General features: G+C 42.5%; 2 protein-coding genes across 5 annotated transcripts in view; both read left to right on the forward strand.

Moving 5' to 3' along the window:
- ZC3H11A (zinc finger CCCH-type containing 11A) overlaps nucleotides 1–20741 on the forward strand; it is a 28168-nt gene extending 7427 nt beyond the window's left edge. For 2 of the 4 annotated variants that reach the window (XM_045013881.1, XM_045013880.1), the window contains exons 2-18: nucleotides 2107–2159; nucleotides 2628–2815; nucleotides 4123–4242; nucleotides 5164–5287; nucleotides 6157–6360; nucleotides 7105–7221; nucleotides 8306–8386; nucleotides 9006–9116; nucleotides 10234–10296; nucleotides 12159–12251; nucleotides 12422–12487; nucleotides 13031–13552; nucleotides 14781–14860; nucleotides 15446–15770; nucleotides 16897–17066; nucleotides 17552–17619; nucleotides 18513–20741. In XM_045013881.1, the coding sequence (XP_044869816.1) occupies nucleotides 2762–2815; nucleotides 4123–4242; nucleotides 5164–5287; nucleotides 6157–6360; nucleotides 7105–7221; nucleotides 8306–8386; nucleotides 9006–9116; nucleotides 10234–10296; nucleotides 12159–12251; nucleotides 12422–12487; nucleotides 13031–13552; nucleotides 14781–14860; nucleotides 15446–15770; nucleotides 16897–17066; nucleotides 17552–17619; nucleotides 18513–18771 (2457 nt within the window). In that variant the 5' untranslated portion in view covers nucleotides 2107–2159; nucleotides 2628–2761 and the 3' untranslated portion in view covers nucleotides 18772–20741. Of the gene's footprint in view, nucleotides 1–733; nucleotides 2160–2627; nucleotides 2816–4122; nucleotides 4243–5163; nucleotides 5288–6156; nucleotides 6361–7104; nucleotides 7222–8305; nucleotides 8387–9005; nucleotides 9117–10233; nucleotides 10297–12158; nucleotides 12252–12421; nucleotides 12488–13030; nucleotides 13553–14780; nucleotides 14861–15445; nucleotides 15771–16896; nucleotides 17067–17551; nucleotides 17620–18512 lie in introns of those variants that run through there. The other 2 variants (XM_045013882.1, XM_045013883.1) reach the window with 2 other exon arrangements.
- A 1182-nt stretch (nucleotides 20742–21923) lies between these two features.
- SNRPE (small nuclear ribonucleoprotein polypeptide E) lies at nucleotides 21924–26608 on the forward strand. Its single transcript, XM_045012548.1, has 5 exons — nucleotides 21924–22096; nucleotides 23027–23053; nucleotides 24025–24087; nucleotides 24440–24518; nucleotides 26204–26608. Exons 1-5 carry the CDS (start codon nucleotides 22043–22045, stop codon nucleotides 26257–26259), a joined length of 279 nt encoding a protein of 92 aa, XP_044868483.1. The 5' UTR covers nucleotides 21924–22042; the 3' UTR covers nucleotides 26260–26608.
- Nucleotides 26609–27295: the final 687 nt, after the last annotated feature.

Consider the following 27295-nt stretch of genomic DNA (forward strand, 5'->3'; position numbering starts at 1 on the left):
TTATTTGTAGTGGTTGTATAGAACTGAGAGGCTTGAGTTGCTTAGTAGTATAATTTCAGTGAGGCTAATTCAAACCCTGGACTGTGTGCAAAGTACTAAGTATGTGCAGAAGTATGGAAGGTAATATGCAAATACATTGAAAGAAATAATCAAAAATAGCGCACCTTATCAGACAGACGAGGAGGCATTGTCCGTTACTTGCCAAATAATAAGTTTTGGTTTATGTGAAGGCATTTCACACTTTGAAATTGCATTGAATTCTGGAGGATATTAGTGAAAGTGAATTTGGCACAACTTCCCTGTATCTAATATATGTTAATTGCACACCGAGAGAACATTAGTGTAGTTAGATACAGATAGACAAAAGTATTCAAAATCCAGTTGTAAAGGCAACAAAAGTCAAAAGTGAGTAATTTAATTATTTAGATACTAAGGGAAGGACAGAGATTGATTCTTACCTTTTTAAAATTCCCCTTGTCAAGAGTTTAAAACTGATAATTAGTACAAGAACCCAACTTTTCCTCTCACTATTTTAGATTTAGGGAAACTCCCTCCCTTTTCTCCTCCTTCCCTCTCCCCCCCCCCAAAAAAAAATCCTGGAAAAATTCACTAGTGCGCAAGAATAAAAGGTCTAATCTTAATAGAATACAATAGGTCTATTATTAATTTGTAAGAACTATTTCATTCAATTTCTTCTAAGGTAGAATTGGAAGAGAATTAGCACAGAAATGTTTCAGTGCTTTTAATGTATGCAATGTTATTGAAGCCATATCAGTCCCAGGTTATTAGAGACAGAGTGGGTGAGGTAATATCTTTTATTGGACCAAATTCTCTCACCAACAGAAGTTGGTCCAAGAAAAGACATTACCTCACTCACCTTGTCTCTCTCGGCACTTTTAATGACCCAGGAATTGGAATCTCTTATGTTTAGATCTAATGGTCAAAAATGCAGGTTTTATGGCATTCAGTAAAAATAAATCAACTGAAATGTCTCATTTCACAGTGAAATTAAACTGTTTGTGGTAACTGGAAACACCTTTAGGCTCCTTATGGTGTCAAAGTCATTGGCTGCTAAGAATTGGACCCAAGCCATCCTTTCAGACCTTTGCCATCTCACAGCGATGGATAATGGTGGATATATATACCAGGGAACAGTATATGGTCACAAACCAGTAGTATTTGAAAAATATAAAAGAAATTAAAATTGGCTTCCAAAAGTCAAAATAAAAATATTTCCAAATTGTGTCTCATGCAGCTGTGCCTCTTCAAAACTGAGCGTTTCCCTGCTTCTTACAGCTTGCTATATTTTAGAACTGCTATCTTTCTGCACTTGATTGCAACTTTAAATATCTGATCAGAGCTACACGTTGTTCTTTACAGTATGGATATCAGACTATGCATACTTTGAACGCTTTGAGCGTATAAATATGGATATACTGTATGCACGTACATACATGTGTATATTTGTGCCAGATCCAAACTTGCCCATATTATAAAGCATTGGCTTGAAAGTGTATTTGTGTGACACTTTTATAACTCCTCAATTTTTGTCATTCCCCCAAATTGAGACACTTTATGGTGCATTTTAAGTGACAAATAGCCCAAATATATCATTTTTATTACCACATTTGAATATATTGGTGTGTGTATAAACACATTTGTATATATGTATATACATATGTAAGTTTATACATACAAGTATGTTTTTGCTATACAGGTAATAAAGATGGGGGAAGGTTTTTGTGTTTTCTTAATAGGTGAAGAAATCTTGAAGACCAGAAATTGGAACTTATTGAGTTTTAAATTAAAAAAAAAAAAAAAATTAAACTGTCCGGCTGTGGAAGATGGATCTTCATTTTTGCAGCCGCTTTGACTCACAAGTTCATCTTTAAATGAACTGTTTTTTGAAGAGCTAACTAACCCTCGCTGTCTCCAGTCTGACAGAGAGTATTCAAATGGACTTGCTTCCTCCAGTAGTTGTAAGATGTTTAAAAGCACAGCCTATGTCTGAATTGTGGATGAGAGATTTCCTTGGCAATATGAGGAGAAAATTCTTTCTATCCCTTTATTATTAATTCACGGATTGAGTGTTGGTTCGGCCTACAGGAGAAGTTAATTGGAAGTCTTTGAAGACCAACGTTCTTGCCGAGGTTATCCAGGTATGTTAATCTATAGATGTCTAATTTCCCCTTGGTATAGTGTGGGGGTGGGAAGGGAGGGCTCATAACTGAAACTATATATATTTTTAAAGAATATGACTTATAACAATAGTTAATCATCCAGAGATATTTCCCAGGCACAATTAATTCCTTCAGAGGTAGGCCCCCAATCCTGCACATAACTCTGTATAGAGCACGGTTTGTTCTATACTAATAAAAAATTTTAATGTCAGTAAGGACACAGAAAAATCATTATTTTATTTTAAATCACAGACAAAACTCATTTGACTTGAAAGTACTTCAGAACTGGGATTTTTTTTGGAACTGGTCAGTTTCAAGGTAGTCAAGTTAACACTGTCCCTTCAAACTCATTAAATGGCATTGGTGCAAGAAAGAGGGAAAGTTACTTGTCACTTGATGATGATCTGATTTATTTATTTTTATTCCCCTCAAACCACCTTCTCCAAGGTTACTTTTTAAAGAAGATTTCACTGATCGCGTCTGAAGAAGAAAGGGTGAAGCCTGTTTTCACTAAGAGAGGAAGAAGTCTGTGTGGAGCAATAGCCCTGATAACTTGAGTTTATTCTAACAATCTGTCCAGCATGTCTAAACAAGGAGATGATTGCTACTTCTATTTCTATTCCACGTGTACCAAGGTGTGTTGTTATTTTTAAAAACACATTTAAAAAAAGAAAACTGAGATGAATTGAGTTTCTCAAATAATTTAATATGTCTCATAGTTAGATTTGAAAGTAGAATCTATCCTGAAGTGTCATATCTGATTTCATATCCTGTGTACCCGTCTTGTTTTGTTACACCAAGCCATCTGTTATGGAAAGGAATAAATTTCAAGGTAGAATAATGCAAGATCATCTGTGTAGAGATAGCATTAATCTTTACCCCTGCTCCTGTTTTTATCAAGCAGTAATACCGATTAATACTTTTCAAACAGTTGGTTGCTAATCCTTACGAATAACTTGTGATGTTGGCATTAACTCCTTGTAAAGATAGGTAAATCAAGACATGGAATTGAAGCAACTTGCCCAAGCTATGGAGGGAGTCAATGTCAATGATGGATTGGAACACAAGAGCGCCTGACTCCTTCAGTCAGCTAAACCATTCTGCTTCTCTCTAGAGCTAACTATTGCTTATTGGGCTCAATGAACCAGCTATGGGGGGGAAAATCCATATTATATTTTGTCTACTCTGTATGCTGTTTCATTGTTAAATAAATAAGCTCCGGAAATTACAGACATGACTACGGCCAATGAACAGATGCAGAAACATATATGCCCTTTTTTGTGGCAGCAAGAAAATAATAGTGTCTATTTTTGCAATGGCATACATTTTTCAAGAGCTGCAGGCATCATGCTTCGCCCACTCCATGTTGATTGCTGCCTAATTTTTGAATTTCTTAATGTGGCAAATATATCTCAATTTAAAATTAACACTAATAACTATAGCTCAAAGGATGATACAGTAAACAGAATTCTATCAAGTGTAAATGCAACAGTAAGATGGTTGAGGTTGGCTGTAGGGAATAGGGATGTAGATATTACACTTTTGTGTGTATATGTGTGTGTGGTTTTTTTCTTTTATTAAGTGGTTATTGATTTATCTCGTTCTTCTATCCCATCCACAATATATCCTGACTTGTTTCATCATAGCCACCTCTAAAGTGTTTGTCTGATGTTAAGATAGTGGTTTAAAATAATGTCAGGAAAGACCTTTCAAAATGTTTCCATAGAATTAATTATTTCTGCCTTCTCCCTGAGAATGCACTTCTCATCCATTGCTCTGTTTCTTCTTCTTGATTCATCTGCCTTTCCATTTCCTCACACTAGGATCAGTTCAGTCACTGAGCTTTTTTCCTTCAGTTCAGAATGTCCCACTTTTACCGCTCTCTTTGTACCTGGATTTTTCAGGTTGCAACCTCTTATTTGCTTTTGTCCCATTGGCACAGGGGGACGGTTGTCCTTTCCGTCATTGTGAAGCTGCACTGGGAAACGAGACTGTCTGCACACTCTGGCAGGAAGGGCGCTGCTTCAGGAGTATCTGCAGGTTTAGGCACATGGAGATTGATGTAAGTGTTCATTTTGCAAGTATGTTTTTGGACAGTGCTTTTTATCTGGTGCTCAGTGAACTGGTTAAAATTAAACTTGTGTTACTGGGTTCACTGTTGTGGTAGTCTTGTCACAGATGCTTGTGCTGAACATGCAAACATCAAGAAGATGAGAACTGATTTAGAATCATACAAGTGGATCTGATTGGAGGCTCCTCAGTGCAAGCAGTTTACTTTGGCACTTCCTAATTTGGTTTGAATTGGAACAATAATTTACAATAGGAAGCAAAGAGCATAGAGTGGGTTCACTTTTACGTATCAGTTTTGCCTGCTGTAAGCAACACTGGCCTCCAGTGATTAAAGTAAAGGGATGAATTTAAGAAAATTTAAGCTTGTTAGAAAAACAACTCCTTGCTGTGATATCTACTAGACACTGGAATAGTCTCTTCAGTGGAAGTGGCAGAAGTCACATTGGTTTTATTACTTAAAATTGTGGTGGCCCTAGCACTGGGGAATAATCCTGCACTGGCGCTTTGGGAGATGAACTAGATGTGATTAATGTGACTTTTCCATCTCTGACTTTTCCAGTTCTCTACATAGTTTTTGTCGGGGGCTATAATAGACTGGAAAGTGGAGAAAGGAAAGAGGAAGTGTAGTGACAGACAGATGCGAAATTGTCATTGTCATAGTTTTTGTGAAGATTGTATATGTGCCCAGATCACTAGATCGGATTTTTGTTTCAGTTATGAGGCAATGTCCTAATGGTATGTTAAAATACTTTATCTTTGTGACATGTTTGACCTGTGAAACAAAGTCATAATATTGCATTGTGATTGTTCTGTGAGCATTCTATGCCACTTGGATACCATCTGATAACTGCATGACTCTGTAGCTTTTCCAAGGTGACTTTTTAATGTGGGTCTTTGTTTTGTCTGTCTGAAGAAAAAACGCAGTGAGATCCCTTGCTACTGGGAGAACCAGCCAGTTGGCTGTAAGAAATTAAACTGCGCTTTCCATCACAACAAGGGACGCTACGTCGATGGACTCTTCCTACCTCCAAGCAAAAGTGAGTTGTTTCGGCAATTCTCCCCAGATCCCTGAAGCCTTGTAGAGCTGACTTCTGGACTTTTATTTGCACAGATATTTCCGAGTACTCCTGCTATTGGTAGTTGAAAAACAAAGGCTGCTCAGTTGTTCATGATAGAAATTAAAATCTGTGGTGGTTTCAAATGGAACACCAGTCTGACCTAAAATGTCAAAAATATTTATTTAAAAATCAGTTCTGAGACCACTGCATCAAATATTACATTATATGCTTCGTTAACAAACAAATACTGGCTCTTGAGGTCGATATTAAAACTTGTTGGCCCAAGAGTCGAAGTATTGCTCACCTTGGTCAGTTTTTCTTTGTGAGACAAGAAGTCTTCATATTTTCAAAACAGGAAGGAAATTTGTTACTTATATAGCAGCATCGGTGCTGTACAACAGGTGACTTGTACCAGCCAGCCTGAGCACAAGAAATGGGCCTGCAGCTGTAGTCAAGGCTGAAATGAATAGCTATGGGGATTTCACCCCATTTTTTTTATGCTTAGCTGCTTCTCTCCCTTTTATTAACATTTTCCTTCTGTTTTAGGCTACCCTCATCTCACTCGGCCTTTCAGTAGGTGCAACGAGAGAGAGCTTTGTGGGGCAGTAAAAATAATAGCCAGACATCCATGCTCTCTCACCTGGCATATTCATACTGAGCAGACTCTCTTCTCTCATAGTATCAGAGGGGTAGCCGTGTTAGTCTGGTTCTTTGCTGCTCTTCTCTCATAGTGAAGGAGAGTTCAGCATGTCTGGAAGTTCATATGCATTATGGTTTTGGAAATGAATGAAGTGCTGGATTCAAGGTTTTAAATAGGCAATTTACAGGTGTTTCTACTGTTCTTCTAGCTGTGCTGCCAAGTATGACTGAGTCTGTAGAAGAGGAGGTGAAGGTGACCCAGATCTCGCTGCAGCAGAATAAACTCTCTGTCCAGTCCAACCCCTCCCCCCAGCTGCGGGGGGTGATGAAAGTGGAAAACTCTGAAAACGTTCCCAGCCCCACTCATCCTCCAGTCGTAATCAATGCTGCAGATGATGATGAAGATGATGATGGTGAGCAGATGTTACCTCTGAAGCATATTATATCTCCGATATTTAAATAAATACATACAGCACTGATGCATTTGCTATGAGCCTAGTAATCAACCGTCAGTTTACATGGTTAGTCCTGTGGTGGTTCTAGTCTAGCATTCTGCACTGTGCAATGGCCAATACCTGGAATATTGGAGGAAACCTTTTCTAAACTCTTGTTGTACAGGGAAACAGGAAGGGAATTTCGTCCTTAAGCACCATCACCCTTCTAGGCAATCCAGGAATTAGCTTTGTCTAGCAATTAAGAGCTAGGAACTGAGTCACAAGACCTAGATCTTAGCTCTGGCATGGCCATACTTGGGCAAGTCACTTAGGCCAACTTTTTTTAAGTGGCCACCGTTTGAAGTCAGAGGGAGCTGTTGGGTGCTTAAGTTGAGCACCCAAAAACCCTGGCCATTTTGGCCTTAACCTCCCAATACCTCCACTTTCACATAATGAAGAGAGTACTTACCCCTTTGCACCCCTTAGATGAAATGTGCTGTGTAAGTCCATGGTCTGATATCTGAAAGCACAAGATTTAGTTATTAGTTATTTGTATTACCATTATCACCTAGGAGCCCCAGTCATGATCCATGACTCCATTGTGCCAGCTGCTGTATGCAACCAGAACAAAAAGGTTCCTGGTTTTCCCTGCCCCAAAGTGCACACAGTCTTGTCCAATTCCTGATGCTAATTGAGTGTGAGCTAACATTTTGTCCCTTTCAGATCAGCTTTCTGAAGAGGGAGATGAAACTAAAACACCTGTTCAGCAGCCAGCTACAGAAACCCATAATGGATTGCGGATAATTTCTACTCGGAAATCCAGTGCTAATTCAAAACAAGGTATTTCATGTTTCTATTGCAGGAGCTCCTAAAGGTCACAGCCAGGTTGGCTTTTAGACCCCATTGTGTTAGGTGTTGGTCAAATGTAATAAATGACCACCCCTGTGGTTTGCCTGGCAAAAACCTTAATTCTAGCTATCGGCTGAGCTTCTTAGTAAGGTGATTTTTGGGTATCAGCCACTCTTCCCCAGTCACAAACAGGATAGCTCAGTCAATGCTTATCTCATTCTTTTTTCAAACGCTTTTGGTTTATGTTAAGCAATCGCAGTAGGCATTGAAACAGGAAATGATAGTGTGACTTTTCAGGTTACCTTTTTAAAAATTCATCTTGGTTATCAATGCTTACATTAAATCTCGCTAGCTTTAGGAGCATATGGTGTGGTCCATGCGTTAGCATGTAGGTCATCAGGCTAGAGCACCTTAGTTACACTGGGTAACTCCACTGATTTCAGTAGAGTTATTCCTGCTTTACATTAGTGTAAGATGGTGGAAGATCGCTCCCTACATCTTTAAATTACCATGCAGGTGTAGTTTTGAGGTTCTTACTCCTTAAACAGACATCACCAAGGAAGTTCTGTAGGGAAGGTGGGTATTTGTATGGTCATGCAGTAGCATCTTCTGACAGCTGAAAAAGTGTACTGCAGCTAGTTCAGAAAGCAGCATGTTGTGGAAGAACAGTGAGAAATGGGAACACAGAATGGCTCTGGAAGGTGAGCATCTCTGTGACAGCTGCGTCAGGAGACCAAAGGGGAGTTCAAAGCCTGGATTTCCCCACACTATTCAAAAAAACAAACAAAACCCCTTAAAAGTAGGCCAAGTGCCTAATAGCGCAGATGTTGGTAATTCTTAAAAATGCAGCTTCTGTTCTCTCGTGAGACCAAGCAACCTACTAAACTATCCCAAATTCTGTGGCCAAGAACTTAGGTGTTTTTTTTTCCCCTTTCATGTCTGTTAATACTGATTTATTTATTTTTTTAATTTATTTTTTGGAAAAAGCAGTAAATGTTGAGAAGCTTGGTCTGTATTCATAGACATGCACCATTGCTCTTAAGTTTTGGGTTCATTCACAGTTCTGCATTTTCAGATAACAGTTTGAATTTTGGAATAAAAACACTTGAAGAAATCAAGTCCAAAAAAATGAAGGAAAAATCACAAAAACAAGGTGGTGAGTTACTCTCCCTCCCTCCCAAATTCAATGGCACTCCTGTCTCAAGAGAGACAACAGTTTTTCCTGCATGGGAAATACACAGGATGACTCACAGGGTTTTTTTTGTTGAGATAATCTGTATTTGCTTTCAGAGAAGGACTGTATTGTTTGAAAAAATGGCTTTAAAATAGTTCAGGTGTTAAAAGCAGAATCCAGATCGCACAAGCTCTCTTGTATTAGTCAGACCCTCTAAAGCAGGGAGTAAAGTCGAAATGAGATGGGTACAAGAATATACTCTCATGCTATGTTCCTTATGTAACTTTTCCCCCCTGTAGCATCTGGATAGCTGGCCAAGCATTGGCTAGGATTATTCTGTGCAGTCCTTTGTATTTACTCTTCTCTTGTGGCCCAGATATGCAATTGATTGAGTGGGAGATCTGTTCTTAAAGGTGTTTTTACACACCCTCAATTGCATGATCTGGGCCTTGATTTCCATTTGCATATAAATAATGTTTTTGTTGAAGTGATTTAAAATCAGTTTGCCAGGAACAAAGTAACTCTTGTATTTTTCCTGATGTGGTAAGGAAGTGGCTTTTTTTCCCCGCTAACTGAATATATTTTTGTTTGCTGTGATCAGAAGGCCCCTCTGGAGTTTCTGTTTATCCACTCCAATCCCAGACCATTCCTGGTCCGGAAAAGGAAAACCTACGGACGGTGATCAGGACTGTAACCTTGTCTGCAAAGCAAGGTAATGATAACTGCTGCCTGCTCCCCTGGGTCCATTTTAGTAGCTCCTTAGACTGTAGTGTTGGTCCAGATGTCCTTGCTCTCTCTGGCCAACATGGTGTTCATCTGCTACTGATAGTGCCAAAAGGTGTTTGAAGACTTTATTTAAAGCTTTGAAACCCATGGTTTTCTGCTGAAAGAAGAATCCCTGGATATATCGAAAACCTCTGACAGTGCTGGTACTCAGCATATAGATTTTTGACTTTTGCATCAGGACATTCAGCATCTGGATATCACCTTAAAGGGTTACGGAGAAGTGCACGAGCTAACCATAACAAGCCAGTGTTACAAAATGTGACCATAATGCTGCAAACACTTGAACATGTGCTTGACTTTACTCCCAACAGGTCTGCTGGTGTGAGTAGAGCTACATATGTGCTCAAGTGTTTACAGGATCAGGACAAGCATTTGCACAAAGATATAGCTGCAGAACCAAATAACAAAAGGAGAGAGAAATGAATGGGTGCAAACAGGAGAAAACTGGAAGACTATTGAGAGGAAGCAACTACAGAGAATCTCTGTGGCATTGGAGAGGGCGCTAGCAGGTGTGGGTGGGAGGAGAGTATGTTCATGAGGTAGTCTGGAGTAAGACTATGCTAGGTTCCATTTTTTTTCCAGAGAGAGACTCGTTGCTGTTTGATAGTTGTTTATCCTAGTAAAGAATAAATCTTCAAAGGTGTCTAGTAGACTAGAGGCCGAACATGGAAGTTGTGATCTCAAGAGGCATTTTGCTTGCTTGTAAGAGTAAAACCTTAACTTTGTGAATACTTCTGCTGTAGGAGAACCTCCCTAATCAGCACAGTATGTAACTTGCACACTTGTCATTAGAGTCATAGCAGAAAGCTGAAGCGAGATCTCATACTACAATTTTTACTAAGTATATTACAGTACACTTCCTAGTACATTTTCAAAATGTTTTATGATGCAATATTATTGCATTTTTGTTTCTTCGCCAATAGGCAAAATCTCATGATTTACAATAGGAGTCTATCACTTGTGTAAACTGGCAAGATAATCTTATATCTATATATGGCTACTGCTTTTTCCAAATTAAAGATGCTTTTGTTTCATTCTTCCAGGTGAGGAGCCTCTGATTCGATTGAGTCTCTCAGAGAGACTGGGAAAACGGAAACCCTCCATAGGTAAGAACTCATAAGCTAGAGAAATAATGCTGGCTAGAGTCAGCTTCCTCTGCACAGCTCTGGTACTGCACTTAAGTTGAAATCTGCAACACCCATCTGCCATTACAGCTATAAGGTTCCTTGCAGCTCTGTTATTGTGGTTAGAAAATATATTTTATAGAACAAAATAAAGCTATAGGAATTTAGTTTAAGAAAAAAATGAATATGTATGAGACTCTCCCATTATCTGAATGCTGGTCTGTAATGGGGTGGCAGTTTCTACAGCCCTGCATAAGGTTGCAGAGTAATTGCTGCTGTGACTCATGCTGACAGGTGGGTCCTTAACCCCAACCAGGCTGCAAAGGGGAAGGAGTGTCTCTTTGGAAAATGGGGAACAAGCTCAGGAATTACCAAATAGATGACTTGATGGCTTACATACTCTGCTTCTTTAACTTAAGTCAGAAGCCATCAAGTCATCTATTTGGCAATTCCTGAGCTTGTGGCTTCTTGTATGCTTTACCAGAGAAATATGGTGCCCCCAAAACACCAAAGCAGACATATTGCATTTGCCCCCAGGCTTGTGCAGATAGATTGTTCTGGTGCCCTTCTCCTGAAAGATGTCTGCATTTCAGATACTGTAGGACAGCGTTTCTCAAATGCAGCCACTGTGGTCGCATGCAGCCACCTGGGGCTTTTCTTGCTACCACAGCCTCCTGGCAGTGACTGGCAGTGGGGGTGGGGTGCAAAGCAGTGATCCCTCCCCCAGGGCCATCAGCAGGGGTTTGGCACTGCCCCCCTCTGGAGTCACAAACGCCAGAGGAACAGGCAGCCAGTGTGAGTTCCCCACCTTCCATGGGGCAATGAGGCTCGGGCTTCAGCCCTGAGGTGGCTGGCGGCAGGCTCCAGTCTTGGGGCTTTGGGCTCCAGCCCTGGATCCTGCCTGCAGGTGCCAGCCCTTGTCTCACCACCCCCCTACATCACTCCTGGCCTCCCCTGCCCCCCCCCTCCGTTGCCCCGGTCCCTGCTGTCTCCCTACCCACCTCTTGTCCAGGGCTTACTGGCTGAGTAAGTCTGCTGTGAAAATTTATATTTGTATGTTTGTTAATATCACTTTTCACAGCTCCCCCAGCTAGCTAGTAAGTCTGCTGTGGAAACTGATATTAACAGATATACAAATACATCTTTTTCCAGCAGAGGACTTACTAGCTAGCAAGTCTTTTTAAAAAAGCAACCAAAAAGCAAAAGCAACAACAACAAAAGACACTACAAAACACCTTATTTGTGTTTCTGTTCTGTTTAGGTCCAATAAAGAATGGAGACGACTGTACATTATTTTTAATTGAGTCTGCAAAAAACCTCTACATAAATAAATTATAATGATTTGAACATGTATATGTGCATATTTATTTGTTTTTCCTAAAGTTAAGTGTTTTAGGAAAAATTGACAGAACACCCACCAGCAAAAGTTGGTGGCCACACTCTGAGGCCACCAAAAATTTATTATGAGAACCCCTATAAGTTTGTGATGTGCTTTAGAACTTTCAACCCTGAGAGTCCCTGCCTTGATTTGGCAGTTGCTTCATAAGGGAGGGTTTCTCAGAGAGCCTCTTACCCTCCTGACATCCTTATCTTCTGTTACTTGGGTTTCAAAATGCTTCTTCCATTGAGAACCATTGTGCTACTTGGGAACTATAACTTAGAAGTAGAAATAGCAGATATTAGCAGCTGGAAAATAAACACAGAAAAATTAAACTCTGCAAAAGGTAAAGAGGGCAGAGCTTCTGGGCAACTCCTCTGTCTTCAAGTCCTCCTATGTATATGCTCTTGTTAATATGTTCAAGTATTAGCTGTTGACTTTCTTTCCACCATGTTTGGCTTTACAGATGAAAGTTGCCCTCCATTGAAGCGTAGCCTTACTGAAAGGCTGGGAAAGAAGTTTGAATCTCTGGAGAAGACTGACAAAGCACCAAAAAGAGGTACCACTGCTTAAGAAATCTTTGGGTTTGTTACATACAGACTTCAGTTTGTAGTTCCCTTTTGGTTCTTTGTATATTAGATGAAGCCTCTAATGTAACTTTGAATTTCCTGGAACTATGTGAGAGACAAAGGAGCAGCCCACCTAACTGCTTTGTGTTTGTTCTTGCAGTTCAAGTCCCCAAGTCTCTTAAGGAGAGGCTAGGATTGCCAGCTGAGCAGACTAGCACGGAGACAGGTAACAGCTGTGTGTTAAAGCTGATGCTCCCCTTTTTCCTGGACCTGGCATTGCTCAGCAATCCGCATTACCCTACCCTTAGAGCTCCTGTATCTGCCAGCATGAGAGTTCTGGCTCTCGACAGCCAATTTGATTCCAGTTGTGCCTCGGCAAGCTTTGCTTGCCTATTTATAAGCAGAAGAGTTTAAAACCTGCTTGGAGACAAGTGAAATAGAAATTGGAAACCAAGAGGTGGGATTGGAAATGCCAGTGGAGGTACAAGGTAGTGGTAGAATGGGGCAGATTTACCTCTGTGCTGCAGTCATCACAGTAGTAATAGATTGTTTACAGAAAAGGGATCAGAGTCTGCCCTACAATTTGATATACATGCTTCCCTAAACCACATTCACAAGTTTAGATTATGATTTGGTTTCTTTTCTCTTTGACATACCGACATTCACAGTTTTTTGGGGGGCCCTAAATGGCTACTTATGGTGTTTTTTTCAATGCACAGGTCACAGTCTTTTCTTTAAATGTTTTGGGTTTTTCCTCTTTTGGTGACAGAGAGAGCTGCAAAACCAGCAGGTGAGATCCGTGTGAAAACACTAGAAGAAATCCGTCTTGAGAAAGCCAGCCAGAGACGGGGAGAACCTCAAACCAAACCCAAGACTGAAGAGACTTGTAGAACAGAAGATCCTAATCCAAGGGTGAGACCCTCCGCAACAATTCGAATTAAAACCTTTTCTGAGGTCCTGGCTGAGAAAAAAAACAGGCAACTGGGAGAGGAAGAGCAGCTAAAAGTGGAGGAAAAGCTAAAAGCGGAGGAAAGCCCTACCAAGCCGAAGACTGAGAGTGAGCCCAAGAAGCAGGGCACTGCAGCTCCGCCTATAGCCAGCAAAGGGCAGCTGGAGGAGTCAACAGGCAAAGCCATGTCAATAGGGGAGGTGCGCATTAAAACATTGGAGGAGATCAAGCAGGAGAAAGCCATGAGGATGCAGCAAAGTGGAGAGAACACCCTAAATACGCCACCGCAACCTGAGCTTACTCCCACCGGGAGGAGATTACTGCGTATTACAAAGTTGACAGGTAACAAATGCTTTGGCCATTCCTATAGTGCAGCAGATTCCCCCTTCTTTGCTAGTATTTTCAGCTTACTCAGAATTCACTCACTCCACTACATATTACGGCTAGAAGACTGTCAAAGTCAAAAGTTAGGAAGTGCCAGTATCAGGGTTGCCCATGTCAACCTTACTTGCTGCTTTGTACATATGTAATTAAAGACTGTCATGCATATCATTTGCTGTGTAATCTATGGGGCTCCTGCCTCATTCAGTGAATGCATAGTTATTTAATGTGGAGGACAAAATGCAATATTGAATGTGTGGCCTCAGGCCTCAAACTTTGTACTGAATACAAAATTCATTCCCTCCTGGGAGTTTCTGTGATCCTCTCAAAATAATATTGGAGTCATTGTTTCATGAACATTAATGTATGCATCTTCACAACACCCCTGTGAGGTGTATGTGTATGTGTGTGTGTTGTGGTTTTTTTTACAGCTGGGGAACTGAGGCACAGAGAGATTAAGGCCAAAATTGTCCACTAATTTTGGGTGCCCAACTTGAAATATCTAGGACTTGCTTTTTTTTGGAGCACGAGCACTTTGTATGTTCAAAGCACAATTCCATTGATGTCTGAGTGCTCAGCATTTTTGTGTCTTAAACCACAGGTGTCTCATGTTGGGCACCCAGAAAATGGGGAACACACAATTAGTAGCCAGCTGGTAACACTAGTTTGAGTGAGGTGCCCAGCATCACACAGGAACTCTGTGGCAGAGGCAGGCATAGAATCTAGTTTACCAGGGCAGCATTCAACTGCCTAACCATGAGACCATCCTTCTTCATCCTATAGTCCTCTGCCTCTTTCACTATACACTTTCCAACCTCTACAACAAATAAGGCAGGGGTCCTACAGACAACAGCCCCATTCATTCATTCCCTGTGCACAATACCTAATGCGTACTCTAGAAAGTGTCTTTCAGATGTAACATTAAATGGGAGTCTCTTTGGGTCATCACAGTGCTTGGTCAGCTGCAAGTAAAAGTTCTCTGGTGTGTAGCGCAACCCAGACCTCATGATTACAGTGTGTACAACTGAATGGAAGATTGTAGAGCACAAGCTGCAGCCAAATTCTTAGTCTATTAAACTGGTTCGTTTGCCCCCAAAAGGTTGGAAATCAGTAGTGTGAAATGCTATTCAGGAGATCTGTGGTGTTTGAACTCTTAGAATTAACAATGTGGGTTTGGGATGTTTTAAAGCTCCTGGAAGAGAAGAAAAGAAGTTGGTGGAGTTGAGCGTTCCGCCCCTCAGAACTGGCCCAGCAGACAAGGCTGCAGAGGTGAGTCCCTGGAGAATTTAGGAAACACTATGTGTCAGACGGTGCCTTGGGTGACATTCACATTCTGTTTACCAGCATGACTTGGCACATACCTCCAATGCAGTGGGGATGTCTGTACATTTCTGCATCTAAGTTCTGGAGATTAATCTAGAGTCCTGTCTTCTGTGGTAGCATTTCAAGACAACATTGCAATGACCAAATGGCTTTGAATTTCTTGCTATTTATACTTAGCAATGAATAAGAAGTCCTGATAGCAATAGCAAAAGCCAGGACTTTGTAATCAGAGGTAATCTGTCTGTTGAGGGCAGGATTGGCAACTCGTGTTTCCCTTGGGCTCCTACTAAGAATGGAATAGATTGCAGCTAGAGTCTTTTGCTTTGATGAAGGGGCAACCCATGCTGGGATTTGTAGCCTCTGTGGGCAAGGTGAGGGTGTTTGTGAACCTTGATGTAGGTTACCAAAATGCAGCTGACTGATATTAGGAGGGTGCTGAGCTCAGAGTCCTCTCCATAGGAATTACTGATTAGGTGTTTGTTATGGAGTCTCCCTAGATTTGTCCCATCTTGTTCCTCTTATTTTCTCTAGTCTTCAGAGGAGAGTGCAAACAACTCTACCGTTCAGATGAAGAGTTCTGAAGAAATACTGAGGGAGAAGCGGCAGCTGAAGCCACGGCAGAAGGAGAAGCTCCAGAAGGAAATATCTGCTATGTCATCCCCTGGAGAAGAAACGATTGAAGAGAAGAGCCCAGTGGCCAGAAGTCCTGAGTCCACAGTGACACCTGGGGCAACTTGTCGGTTGACAAAGAGACTGACTGTGAAATCAGAGGAAGCAGTGATGGAAAGTCCAGGAAGAGAGGGTTCAGTACTACCAGTGAAACATGCAGCTCAGTCTCTGGAGCGAAAGGCTAAAGGTGAATGTCACATAGCCAATAAAGTTAATCTGAGGTGTGATTATTGCTAGTTGAAAACTTTTCTGTAGCAGGGATGTAACTTTAGGGGCTGGATCACTTAATCTGTTCCCCAAATCACTCAGTTATTTTGCTCAGTATTTTCAGGGAAAGATGACCAGTGCCCATTCTGTAGTGTAGTCATAATTAGACTTTTCTCATCCTCACAAGTGCAGCATAGTATGACGCATATTTTGTTCAGTTGGCAAAATGGCCAGACCTTGATTCAGAAGAAGAATGGAATAATAAAAGGAGATACTGCCAGTCTGGATTTAGATGCATTGGCACAGGAGTGTAACAAGTTGTGCAGATCCTTGATGTGGGTGGGAGAGGAAGCATATACATAATTTGCCTGTTCTGTTTCTGCCCAGCTCTCATCCATGTTAACCCTTTCCTTTTCAAGAGCCCTAAAATTCCCAAACTTAAAAAAAAAAAAAAAAAAAACTAACTAGAAAATGGCTTTCATTTGTGAACACTGATATTTCAGTAAAGTTACCCTAGAAAAGTGATGGTGTTGCTTAGGATCTTGATGCTGTCCAGATTTTCTCTATAGTCTCCCCTTTATTTCTGATTGGTTTATAAATTCATCCCTGACTGTTGAGTAGTGTTGCTGTACAGCTCCTACATTCCACCCCAAAGATGGCTGTGTTAATGGAGGTGAAGTAATTTATCTGAAATGTGTTAGAGCTGATAAGATGAGACACTGTAAGTCTATTAGCATTTTTATAGCTTGCTGACTACATAAGAACAGAATGGCCATACTAGGTGAGACCAAAGGTCCATCTAGCCCAGTACCCTGTCTTCTGATAGTGGCCAATGCCAGGTGCCCCAGAGGGAATGAACAGTCTCTGGCAAACAGAGGCTAGGGACACCATTCCTGCCCATCCTGGCTAATAGCCATTGATGGACCGATCCTCCATGCATTTATCTAGTTTTTTTGAATACATGTATTTGAACTACCTGCCAAAGGGTTAATTGGGGGTTACAAGGTGCTGTGCCTTAAACTCATTGCTGGCTTTACGGAGGAGCAAGGACACTGCATCAATCCTAGGAACCAATCAGCTTCTGTTCCTTTGCTTTTATTTTCCAGCCAAACCCAAGGTGAATGTGAAGCCATCAGGCGTGAAAACCATCTCCCCTGCAAAGCAGGCCATGAAACGTAAGGTGGCTGAAAGTCATCCTTCTGCCATAGCAGCTGTGAAACCACTGAGCACCACTAGCAGTGACTTGAAGGAGCTCCCAGCTAAAAAAGCAGCTTTGGTAAGGAAACTGGTTTACAAGCTGGACAGTCTATGGTGAAACCCGAACAGAAGTGTTTCACCCTGCCCCTAAGAGAAGATCGAAGATAGATATAGGGATGTCTTATCTCTCTTATGCAGTTCTGTCCAGATCTGAGTCCCTTACCATACCATGGTATGATTTTGATGTATCTTCCTCCATCTTTTATTAAATGAGTAACAGCACTTTTATAATGTTCTTAGTTAAATGTCTTCTCAGTGGGGTGAAGTACGTACCACTTACGTGCATTCCAGAGTGGCTAGTCAACTACTGCTGAAGATTTCAGGCCCTTGATAGGCATCGAGTTTTATGCTCACTTTGTCTGGGAAGGCCCAGAATTGTTTTGGCTTGGGGCTCAGGGATGATATGGCTGTGCAAGGATGGGGTGGGCATTATGCTGGAGGAAAAGAAATCTGCTGAGAAATATTTTACTTTTGTACCTTAACTTTCACCTTGCTTTTTCCCAGACTACTGTTCCAGCCCTGCCGGAGGATAGTCCAGCCACTGTACCGGAGAGAGCAAAATCCAGAGACAGGTAATGTCTGCAACTTGCTCCTCTGTTCCTGTTAGAAAAGGTTTTTGTCACTGGGGTTTCAATTTGAAACTTCAGTACAGTGTCTGCCTGACATTTGGGAAGATGATTTGAGGTCATCAATGTTATAATATACCCGTTAAACCCTGCAACGTACCCTACTTTAATTTTCTAACTATTTAGCAGACTCTCCTTTGGATTATCTTTTAAAACATTTGAGCTGATTTTGTTAATGTTGGTGAATTGGCATCACTTTCAGTAGCATCTTTCTGGATTCTTATGAGGTCCTGAAAGAGGCGAGGGTGGTGGTGGAGTGGGATGAAGATAGGGGAAGACTTTCCTGCTGGCTCCTCCTCAACTGCTAACTAGTAGCTGGCATTCTCTGTGACCAAATGCATGTCTCAGCAGAAGGCTCTGTAAGAGAAGAGGGATATTAGGTGAAGAAAATAACGCAGAGCTGGGTGAGACAAGTTTATGCAGCACCTGGCTGAATCAGGGCTGACTAAAATCCACTGCTGTCAGCTTCTTACTGTCAGTAGCACCAAATTCATCCAAATGTGTGATGGAAAGAGTAAATAGTTGATATCTGTTTTAACAAACTGTTCACAAAGTTTTAGCGTTCACATTTTTATAATCAGTTTAGTAAATTAGTGTAAGTGTATTGTCTTTGGAGGCAGAGCATTTGGGGATCTAGGAAAAAGATTGGTTTAATACTCATGGTTGTGTCTAGGTCTCCAAACTGAGAATGTACCTGTAATATTACATTGGACTCAGAGACAGCCACTGCTTAATTACACAGCAGTTCCAAAGGATTGGAGGTGTGGGAGGTAACACTGCAGTAATATAGGGTGTTTGGCAAAATAGATATTTTCAATTGCTCTCTCTCTTCTCCCAAGCCCTGAGTTGCATATAGGAAGCCAAGCAGCCTCTGTGGCTCAATCAGAGATGTCAAGCCCAACCTCTTCACAGGCAGCAGTAAAGACCCGCAGACTGAGCTCCACCACAGCTGGGAAAGCACCCTTATCCGTAGAAGATGACTTTGAGAAGCTGATTTGGGAAATCTCTGGAGGCAAACTGGAAGCAGAGATTGATCTGGACGCAGGGAAAGATGAGGATGACCTCCTGCTTGAACTATCTGAAATGATTGACAGCTGAACCAGACTTATACTTACCTTTTAAAACAAAAAACATTTTAAACTCTATTTTGTTGGATACCCAAGATAAACCTTTTTCTTCTATATGAGGCTTTGCCACAAGTCTTCAAGTACACTTGAACTTGTAGAAATTGGCAATATCTGCACTCAATTGTCGTTAATTTCCCTGCAGGTCAGAGTTAAGAGCCTGTGTACCCATCCTGTTACCACAGGCAGCTATTTTGAATATGTGAGGACAAAGCACTTCACAGTTTCAGGCCAGAAAGATCCTGGAGCCCATCTATAAAGCCTAGGGGTGTAAACTTCTTCCACTGATTTAAGGCTGTGAAGGCTTTAAAAAAAAAAAAAAAGTTTTTCTCAGCAAGGTGTGCAAAACTCAGTGAGTGTGTTTCAAAGCTTTCTTTTGCTTTGTTTTCTTGGATGGCCTGGAATTACCATGGCAACTCTTGAGTTGTATTTGTCCTTACCTTCTTGTTTTAACATTCTGGGGAAAATTAATGAAAAAGTGGGGCGAGAAGGAGAATTACTACAGTAATGTGGGCCAAACATACTGCCAAAGGTGCGAGATTGGGTTAGTCCATCCAGCCTTACTTCCTTTTAATTATCAGGGACAACACAATATCAGTATGGAAAACAGCAGCTACACAGTACATGAAGACTGCCTTCCTCCCTTTGAATCATACTGTACTAAATCTTGGGAGGTTGGTACTTTTTGTTGACTGAGTAAGGTCCTGGGGCAAGTGGTGTAACCCCTCGTGGTCTGCTGCACATCAGTAAATTGAAAATGGGTCTTAAAAGTGCCTCTCATTTCCAAGAATCTCTTCCCTCTTCTGCTGACTTTTCTTCTGCTGAGAAGCAGTAGCTGCTGGCACTGATGGGAAAAAACTTTCAGCTTTCTTTGAACCCCAGTTCGCTGTATAGGCTTGTCTGATTTGATGTAGCACTATGCTGGAATTCAGCCAATAGGAAGCATGTGTCAAGTCAGGCAAGTCTTAGAAAAGTGTTCTATAGTGGTCAGAGCAAACTCTGTGCCCTCCCCTGTCCTGTGGGATACCTTTCTCTCTTCTCACCCTCATTTCTCTCTAACTCCCCCCTCCTCACCCCCGCCTGAACTAATCATTTAGGAAGTACACACCTGGGGTTGGGATGTTAGGAAAACTAGTCTTCTGTGCTTGACAGTCCATTTGTCTGAACTGTGTACATGGAGAGAACGGTTGAGATTGGGGTGTATTGAGTATCCTGTCACCTTATGTTCATTTTGACTTTTTTTTTTTAATTTTCTTAAATGTTCGACAAGCTAGTCCCTTCCGACTTTGAGCTGTGAGGATATAGGTGAGGCAAGGCTTTTGCTGCTGGCAGGCTTTAAAAAATATATATAATTGTATTGTAAATATTTTGTCTTTGAAAGAAAACAGATACATGATTTCATAATCCACTGTGATGTCTTAGTTCTTATAGGGAAGATTTGAACCAAAACCAATTTTTAAATTAAAAAGCCCACTCCTGAAGAAACTGCTGTTATAGTTCTAGGAGGGACACCACGCAGGAAGCTTCATCCCAAAGAAGCCGAAAAGCAACAACCCTCCATCCTGCTGAAGGACTTTTCACAATGAGACTTCTGGTTGCTTGTGCACAAATGGAAGCAACTTTCAGAGAGAGACATATGTATGAGAGATTGTGATCTAAAAATCTTTTCCCTGCTGCTTGTTATCTCCCTGTGTTTAAGCAGAATATTCTGTTCCATTGTCAGCTTTGTTCACTTCCTTCTCTGGATGAGAAGTCCTGTCTACGAAGGCAGAATTTTATGTATGCCATTACTTCTGTAAATATTTTATTCTTTCTTTTTCTATTTAGTTTGTATTTAAGGCATTGTCTTACATGTAATCTGAATCATACATGTTCACCATGAGTTGGGCTGTTCATGAAAAACATTACTCGTGTTTTTAAATAAAGCTGATGTAGGAAGTCTTATTTCAGATGTTCTTTGTGTATTTGGGTAAGATGCAGAGGTGGGCAGTAGGTGCAAACAAAAGGGTCTTTTGGTTTCTACAACCAATAATTTCTTTAAAATGTTAGCAGTAGAGGAAATGGTATGTCCCAGTGGTAGGGTATGCAGAGACGAGAGACAGGGTCAACATGCAAACAATGGAAGAGGCAGTGTGACTGTGTGTGGAATTCACAATACTTAACTCCTTTAATCTCAAAGTACTTCACAAAACTGGGAGACACAGAAAGTGAAGTGACTTTCCCAAAGTAACAGAGCACGGTTGGTGCCAGAGCTGGGCATACATTTAGGCCTCCAAATGGAGGGGCTGAAGCCACTTGAAAAGTCTTAATGTGTTTGCATTCCTCAACTTCATAATATCTTCTGCAAGTGAGAGTGGTTGTATTACTCCAATGTACACCTGACAAACTGCAGTGATAACACACATGTATAGCTGGTGACAGATCTACTTAGGTGTGAGGGGAAAAAAAGGACAGCTAGACAGCCATACTGCACCCACCATGCAACGGTTCATCTGAACCTGAGCATCCATACAATCCACTGCAAGGCTTTCAGTGAAGATGCAAGGTCAAGTGAGTGGAATTTAAGGGTGGTGTCTCGCTGAGATGTATGACTATGAATTATGCAAGTGGCCTTGAGTGTCGTCTTTTGGTCTAAAAGCTCTTTTTATTGTTGAAAAATACTCCTCAAAGGATCCTAGTGGGGTGAGGCTCCTGCCCTACTTATCTCTGCAAATGGCAGCCATCCTTCAGCATTTGGACGTGCCTGCCTGAATAAGGGGGATGTCAGGGTCACTCAGTGCACCCCGCCTGGCCCTGCCCCATGCCTGTGTTGCATGCACCCTGCAGGCTCTGGGCCTGTGCTCTGTGCAGGGGCTCTGAACAGCCAGAGCTGAATTCCCAGGTTGGGGGGCCTTGTCTGCACCTGGGCCGGGTTGCTGGGGGGCCTGGCCTGCAGTGGGGCTCGTGCCCCCAGCCAGAGGACAGCACGGGCCTCGAACCTGCCTCGGGAGGCCGCGCACCGCCTATGGGCAGAGGCCCTATGAGAGGCGGGAGCAGTCGAGGCGGGACAGAGAGTCCTCCAGTGTGCTAGAGTGGCCGGGTGGGGGGGGGGGGAAGGTTCCCAGCGTTCCACAGGCAGGCCCCGGTGGCTTCCGGTCTTCACCGGAAGTCCTTGAGCTGCAGCAGCGCGCGCGTGTGGGCTGCTGGTGGTAACGGTTTCTTTCCGGTCTCTCTCTCCGTCTGTTGGCTGAGGCTCGCTCGCGGCCATGGCGTATCGCGGGCAGGGCCAGAAGGTGCAGAAGGTGATGGTGCAGCCCATCGTATCCTGCCGCGGGGGAAGTGCCGGGGGGAGGGGGAAGTGAGGGGGCCGAGGGGGGGAGGAGATATGGGGGGCTGGCGGGAAGGAGAGGAGGGAGTGAGGGGGATGGCTGGGGGAGGGGGAAGTGAGGGGGAGGAAATGAGGAGGGCTGATGGGACGGAGAGGGGAGTGAGGGGGCCGGGGCTGGCTGGGGGGAGGGGGAAGTGAGGGGGCCGGGGGAGGGAGGAGATATGGGGGGCTGGCGGGAAGGAGAGCGGGGGAATGAGGGGGATGGCTGGGGGGAGGGGGAAGTGAAGGGGCCGGGAGGGGGAGGAGGTGAGGGGGGGGAGTGAGGGGGCTGGGGTTGGCTGGGGGGTGGGAAGGAGAGGGGGGGAGTGAGGGGGCTGGGGTTGGCTGCGGGGTGGGAAGGAGAGGGGGAGGAGTGAGGGGGCTGGGGTTGGCTGCGGGGAGGGAGAAGTGAAGGGGCTGGGGTGGGGAGGAGATGAGGGGGGCTGATGGGACGGAGAGGGGAGTGAGGGGGCCGGGGCTGGCTGGGGGGGAGGGGGAAGTAAGAGGGCCGGTAGGGCAGGGAGATGTGGGGGGCTGGCGGGGAGTGAGGACGCCAGGTGGTGGAGGCTGAGATTGGGGTTGCCATGTAGCCCCTCACCCTGGCATTACGTGCTGGGGGTCAGGGAGTCTCCTCTTCCAAGCACCTGGGATGTGGCCTGGGTGTACCGGGAAGGGGCCGCTCTTTGTCAGAATCCAAGGGGGAATCGGTGTGTTCAATGCCAACCGGACTTCTCCCCCTCCCCTCCAAGAAACAAACAGTGATTTGCCTAAAAATAAAGAGCTTGTACAGTGGGAACTTTGGTTATAACCAGATGAGTTGTTACAGTGACACATGTTGTGCTGGGAGCTGCTTCTGTGCTTTTCCTTAAGTGCTGTGTAACAGAACCTCATCTTCAGGTACCTGCAGAATGTAAGTAATGCTGTCTAGCTATCAGCTCCTTGTGTGATTGTAAATATGATCCAAAACATGCTTTTAGCCATGGTAATGTTGCTGAGGTTTATATCGGATACATCCTATCTTTGGGATGGGGGAAGGATTCTTTCTTCTTCAGCAAGGAGCTGGGATTCATAAACTGATCAGTTTCTTCTTTCTCTAGCTAATAATAGTACTGATAATACTTGACATATTAGGTCTTAAGGTTTTTTTTGGTGTTTGTACTGAATAGCTTCTTACCACCCAACCGCACTGTGGGTCTAAGTTTAATATTTTGTTAGCATGCCAAGAAATAGTAATGCATACTAAAGGTTTGATCCTAAGGTAAAGTGTACAATGATGTACTTGTGTGTATAGACCCTGGCAACCCAACACGATCTGAATACAGATGTCAGGTTCAGGTTAGGTTGGATGTTACTTGTATAACATGCATTGAGGTGCAGCTCAGATCGGATAGGTTCTTATCACTGATTGTGTTGACTGCCCTAGACCCTTGCAACCTGACCTAAACCCAGTGGGACCTGACTACAAGTGTTGGAGTCGGGTATGAAAACAATTAAATACAGTACTCTTGGGGTCGGGTTGGGTTAAAATTGGCTGTGGTCTAGTTGGATTTGGGTCGGGCTTTAAAATTAGGCCCGAGCAGACTTCTACTACTGTTTATCTTCTAAAATTTATTCCTTTACATGTTCACAAATCCTCAATAATTGGAGAGAAAACATGCCTTTTTATTTATAAGTTGCCTCAGGGCAACATTGAGTCCTAATTTGGGTGTCATACCTTGTGTCTTATTAAAAATATTTGTTGTGGTTTCTATAAGAACTACTTACAGCGTGGCAAACAGATATTATTATTGTGTATACCAATGAGTAACTGTTGCTTGGAGTATTTGTGCTAATAATGTGCTTTCTTATCTTCCCCCTTCCTCCCTGCCCATGATTTTGCAGAGGTCCAGGATTCAGGTGTGGCTCTATGAACAGGTGAACATGCGGATAGAAGGCTGTATCATTGTGAGTGTGATGTTATAGGCACTTTGCATCGTTAATTTGTTTTTCCAGTTCACAAGTTCCATTTGCAACTCCCCAAGAAAAATTAGTACAGTGAAGTAATAACATCCCCCCGACCCCCAGTTTTCCAAGCAGTCATCTTACTCAGATCCTTTTAATCATAGCATCATAGGACTGGAAGGGACCTCAAGATGTCATCTAGGCCAGCCCCCTGCACTCCTGGCAGGACTAAGTATTATCTGGACCATTCCTGACAGGTGTTTGTCTGTGCCCCTCTTAGTGAAAGCAACTCCTGCTGTTGAGGCTTGAGACCAGGCGATTTTGTTCACTAACCACTGTTGTTGTTGTTTCTTAGGGTTTTGATGAATACATGAACCTGGTTCTGGATGATGCAGAGGAGATACACTCAAAAACAAAAGCAAGGAAACAGCTGGGTAAGCCTGCATGGTTTAAATGATTTATGGCACTAAGCTGCATATATGAACCTTATGTGCAGCAGCGATATAAAATACAGAGCAAATGCATAGCTTTGACTGAAGGATAGTGAAACCCATTGGGAAGATTCTTAGTTCTGCTATCTGCTGTAGGTTAACTGTGTTGGGATTAGAGAGTTGATGAATGTTCCATTCTGATTGGCTGTGTGCCAGAATCCAGCACTTCTCAAAGAGTGAGTGAGTCCTAAAATGAATCTGAATCTTTAAAAAGGTGGCTTAATAAACAGCAGCTCTCTGCCCTCTCTTGGGTGTCAGAGTGGCTGGAGGAGGCCAATCTAAACTCCATACTCCCATATCTCTATCTGTACTATTGTATTAATTGGAAGTATAATTTACCCCTTCACGTAACACTGAAGCTAGGGGTGACCCAATGAAATTGATAGGCAGCAGGTTTAAAACAAATGAAAGAAAGCATTTCTTCATACAATGCACAGTCAACCCGTGGAACTCATTGCCAAGGGATGTTCTGAAGGCCCAAAGTACAGCAGGATTCAGAAAAGAATTAGGTAAATTCATGGAGGATAGGTCCATCAATGGCTAATAGCAGAGATGGTCAGGGACAAAATCCTATTTACTGGATGTCCCTGAACCTCTGACTGCGAGAAGCTGAGGCTGAACAACCGGGGATGGATCACTCTATAATTGTCCTGTTCTCTTCATTCCCTCTGAAGCCGCTGGCAACAGCCACTGTCGGAAGGCTGGATATTGAGCTCCATGGACCATTGGTTTGACTTAGCATGGCCATTCTTATGTTTTTAATTAATTTAAATACAACAGTCCTAATACCCTCCCCACATACTCGGTATGTCTACACAACAAATTAAAACCTATGGCTGGCTCATACAAGCTCACAACTGCTCGGGCTGCAGGGTTGTTTCATTGCTGTGTAGGCTTCTGGGCCCGAGCTGGAGCCCAGGCTGTAGGACCCTGCGAGGTGGGAGGGTCCTAGGCTCAAGCTGGAGCCTGAGCCCGGACATCTACACAGCAGTGAGACAGCCCCAAAGCCCTAGCCCTGTGAGCCCAAGGTGGCTGGCATGGGCCAGCCACGGGTGTCTAGTTGCTATGTAGACGTACCACTGTCACCTTGTCCCATCACCCTTCTGAGTCAGTACAGGAAACCCTTTTGCCGCTGCCATTCCCACCATGTTTGGATTTGGTATTCACCATTTGCCAAGTACCAAAGATAAACAGTGAATCTGAAAACAGTGATGTCTTCCGATTCCCAGCCAGGATGGCTTTTATTGCGATACACTCTGGTTTATTTTAAGGAAGCAGAGTACGGGGCTCAAGATAGTACTGATACCCTGCAATGCAGTGAATCTCATATATATCAGTCATATACTGTGGAGAGAGGATCGCCATAGATTTATAGGCTTGTAGCTCTGTGCTGCATGCAGAGGGATAATCTGTCTATGTATTATCTTAATTTACTGTACTGAAAGGAAACTTCTGAGCTGTACTGCAGTCTTTCCCATGGTAAGTGTTAATAGAAAGAAGCATTATACAGGCACCATGCAGACCTCTTTTTGAAAGATTTTCTGCAACAAAATTTTCTGCAAGTTAGATATTGCATGACCTGAGGATAATCTCTCTAACTGCCATTTCCGTTCTCCTTTGTGTTGCAGGTCGGATCATGTTAAAAGGGGACAATATTACTCTTCTACAAAGTGTTTCTAACTAGAACTTGTCATTCAGAGGGTGGAATGCACTAAAGAGTGTTCTGAACTAGAATTTTCAGTCAATATGTGGGGCGGACTAAACATTATTATAAACAAGAGTCACTGTGCTGGGAAAGTGGATGGTGTTTTGAAAATAAAAACTCCAAATGAGCTTGATTTGAAAAGAGTAAAAACAGTAACTTAGCTGATACCTTTCCTTACCTTTGATAGTAAGATTTTTTACATTAGAGTATCAATTAATGTCGGAGTTAAATACAATTTTTATGTTAACTGTGAACTTAAATTTATTTGATCTCACTGTTTTTGTTGGGGGGAAATATGTAATCTGAAATAAACCTTTTTTTCTTAAAATGGATCTGTTCAATTTCTGATAGGGAAAAAAATCTTTGTACGTTCTGGAACAATAACAATGCACCATCTGACTTGTTCAGTAGAATACCAGAGCCACATGCAGTCTCTAGACTGTAGAGATCCAGTAAAATTAGGATGGAATTTTTCTAGGAATTTAGCATTGCTATTCTCTACCAACATATCTCAGTTGCGTGAGGAGAGCTTTAACTGATAAAACAGTATAAAATTTCTTGAGAATCTACATAGAAGTACTTGTTGGTAAAGGATTATTTCTACAGTTAAGTATGTTACTATGCTGGGAAGGGCTCCAGGAATTTCATTAAAGCATTTAACAAACAATGCTCAATCCTCACACTTGCCAATGTAATCAAATATTATCCTCCTGTTTGAGTGGGGAAATTTAAGCAGAGAGGCTAAGTAGTTGACCCAAGATCACAGAGAGGGAGTCCGTGTCAGAGCCAGGATTAAAACTGGAGAGTTCCTGTGGTCAGATCACTAAACAATTTAGAAATATCTGAGATGTTTGGGTTTTTAATATTTTCTTCAATTTTTAATTTGGGAGTAATGTGCTGTCTGTATGGAGATCTGCTGGATGGTTTGCTTGGGGATCTGTGAGATGGATGCATTTTCTTTTACTCCTATATGCTTCCTGGTGCAGATACCACTATTAGACCCCTTCTGCTGCTT

This window comes from Mauremys mutica, chromosome 4 (genome assembly GCF_020497125.1).
Source record: "Mauremys mutica isolate MM-2020 ecotype Southern chromosome 4, ASM2049712v1, whole genome shotgun sequence".
Classification (NCBI taxonomy): Eukaryota; Metazoa; Chordata; order Testudines; family Geoemydidae; genus Mauremys; species Mauremys mutica.

Coding starts and splice junctions, on each gene's coding strand:
- SNRPE (XM_045012548.1), top strand. CDS start 22,043: ATGGCGTATCGCGGGCAGGGCCAGAAGGTGCAGAAGGTGATGGTGCAG. Junction 22,097..23,026: donor AGGTGATGGTGCAGCCCATC/GTATCCTGCCGC, acceptor GCTGTGTAACAG/AACCTCATCTTCAGGTACCT. Junction 24,088..24,439: donor GGATAGAAGGCTGTATCATT/GTGAGTGTGATG, acceptor GTTGTTTCTTAG/GGTTTTGATGAATACATGAA.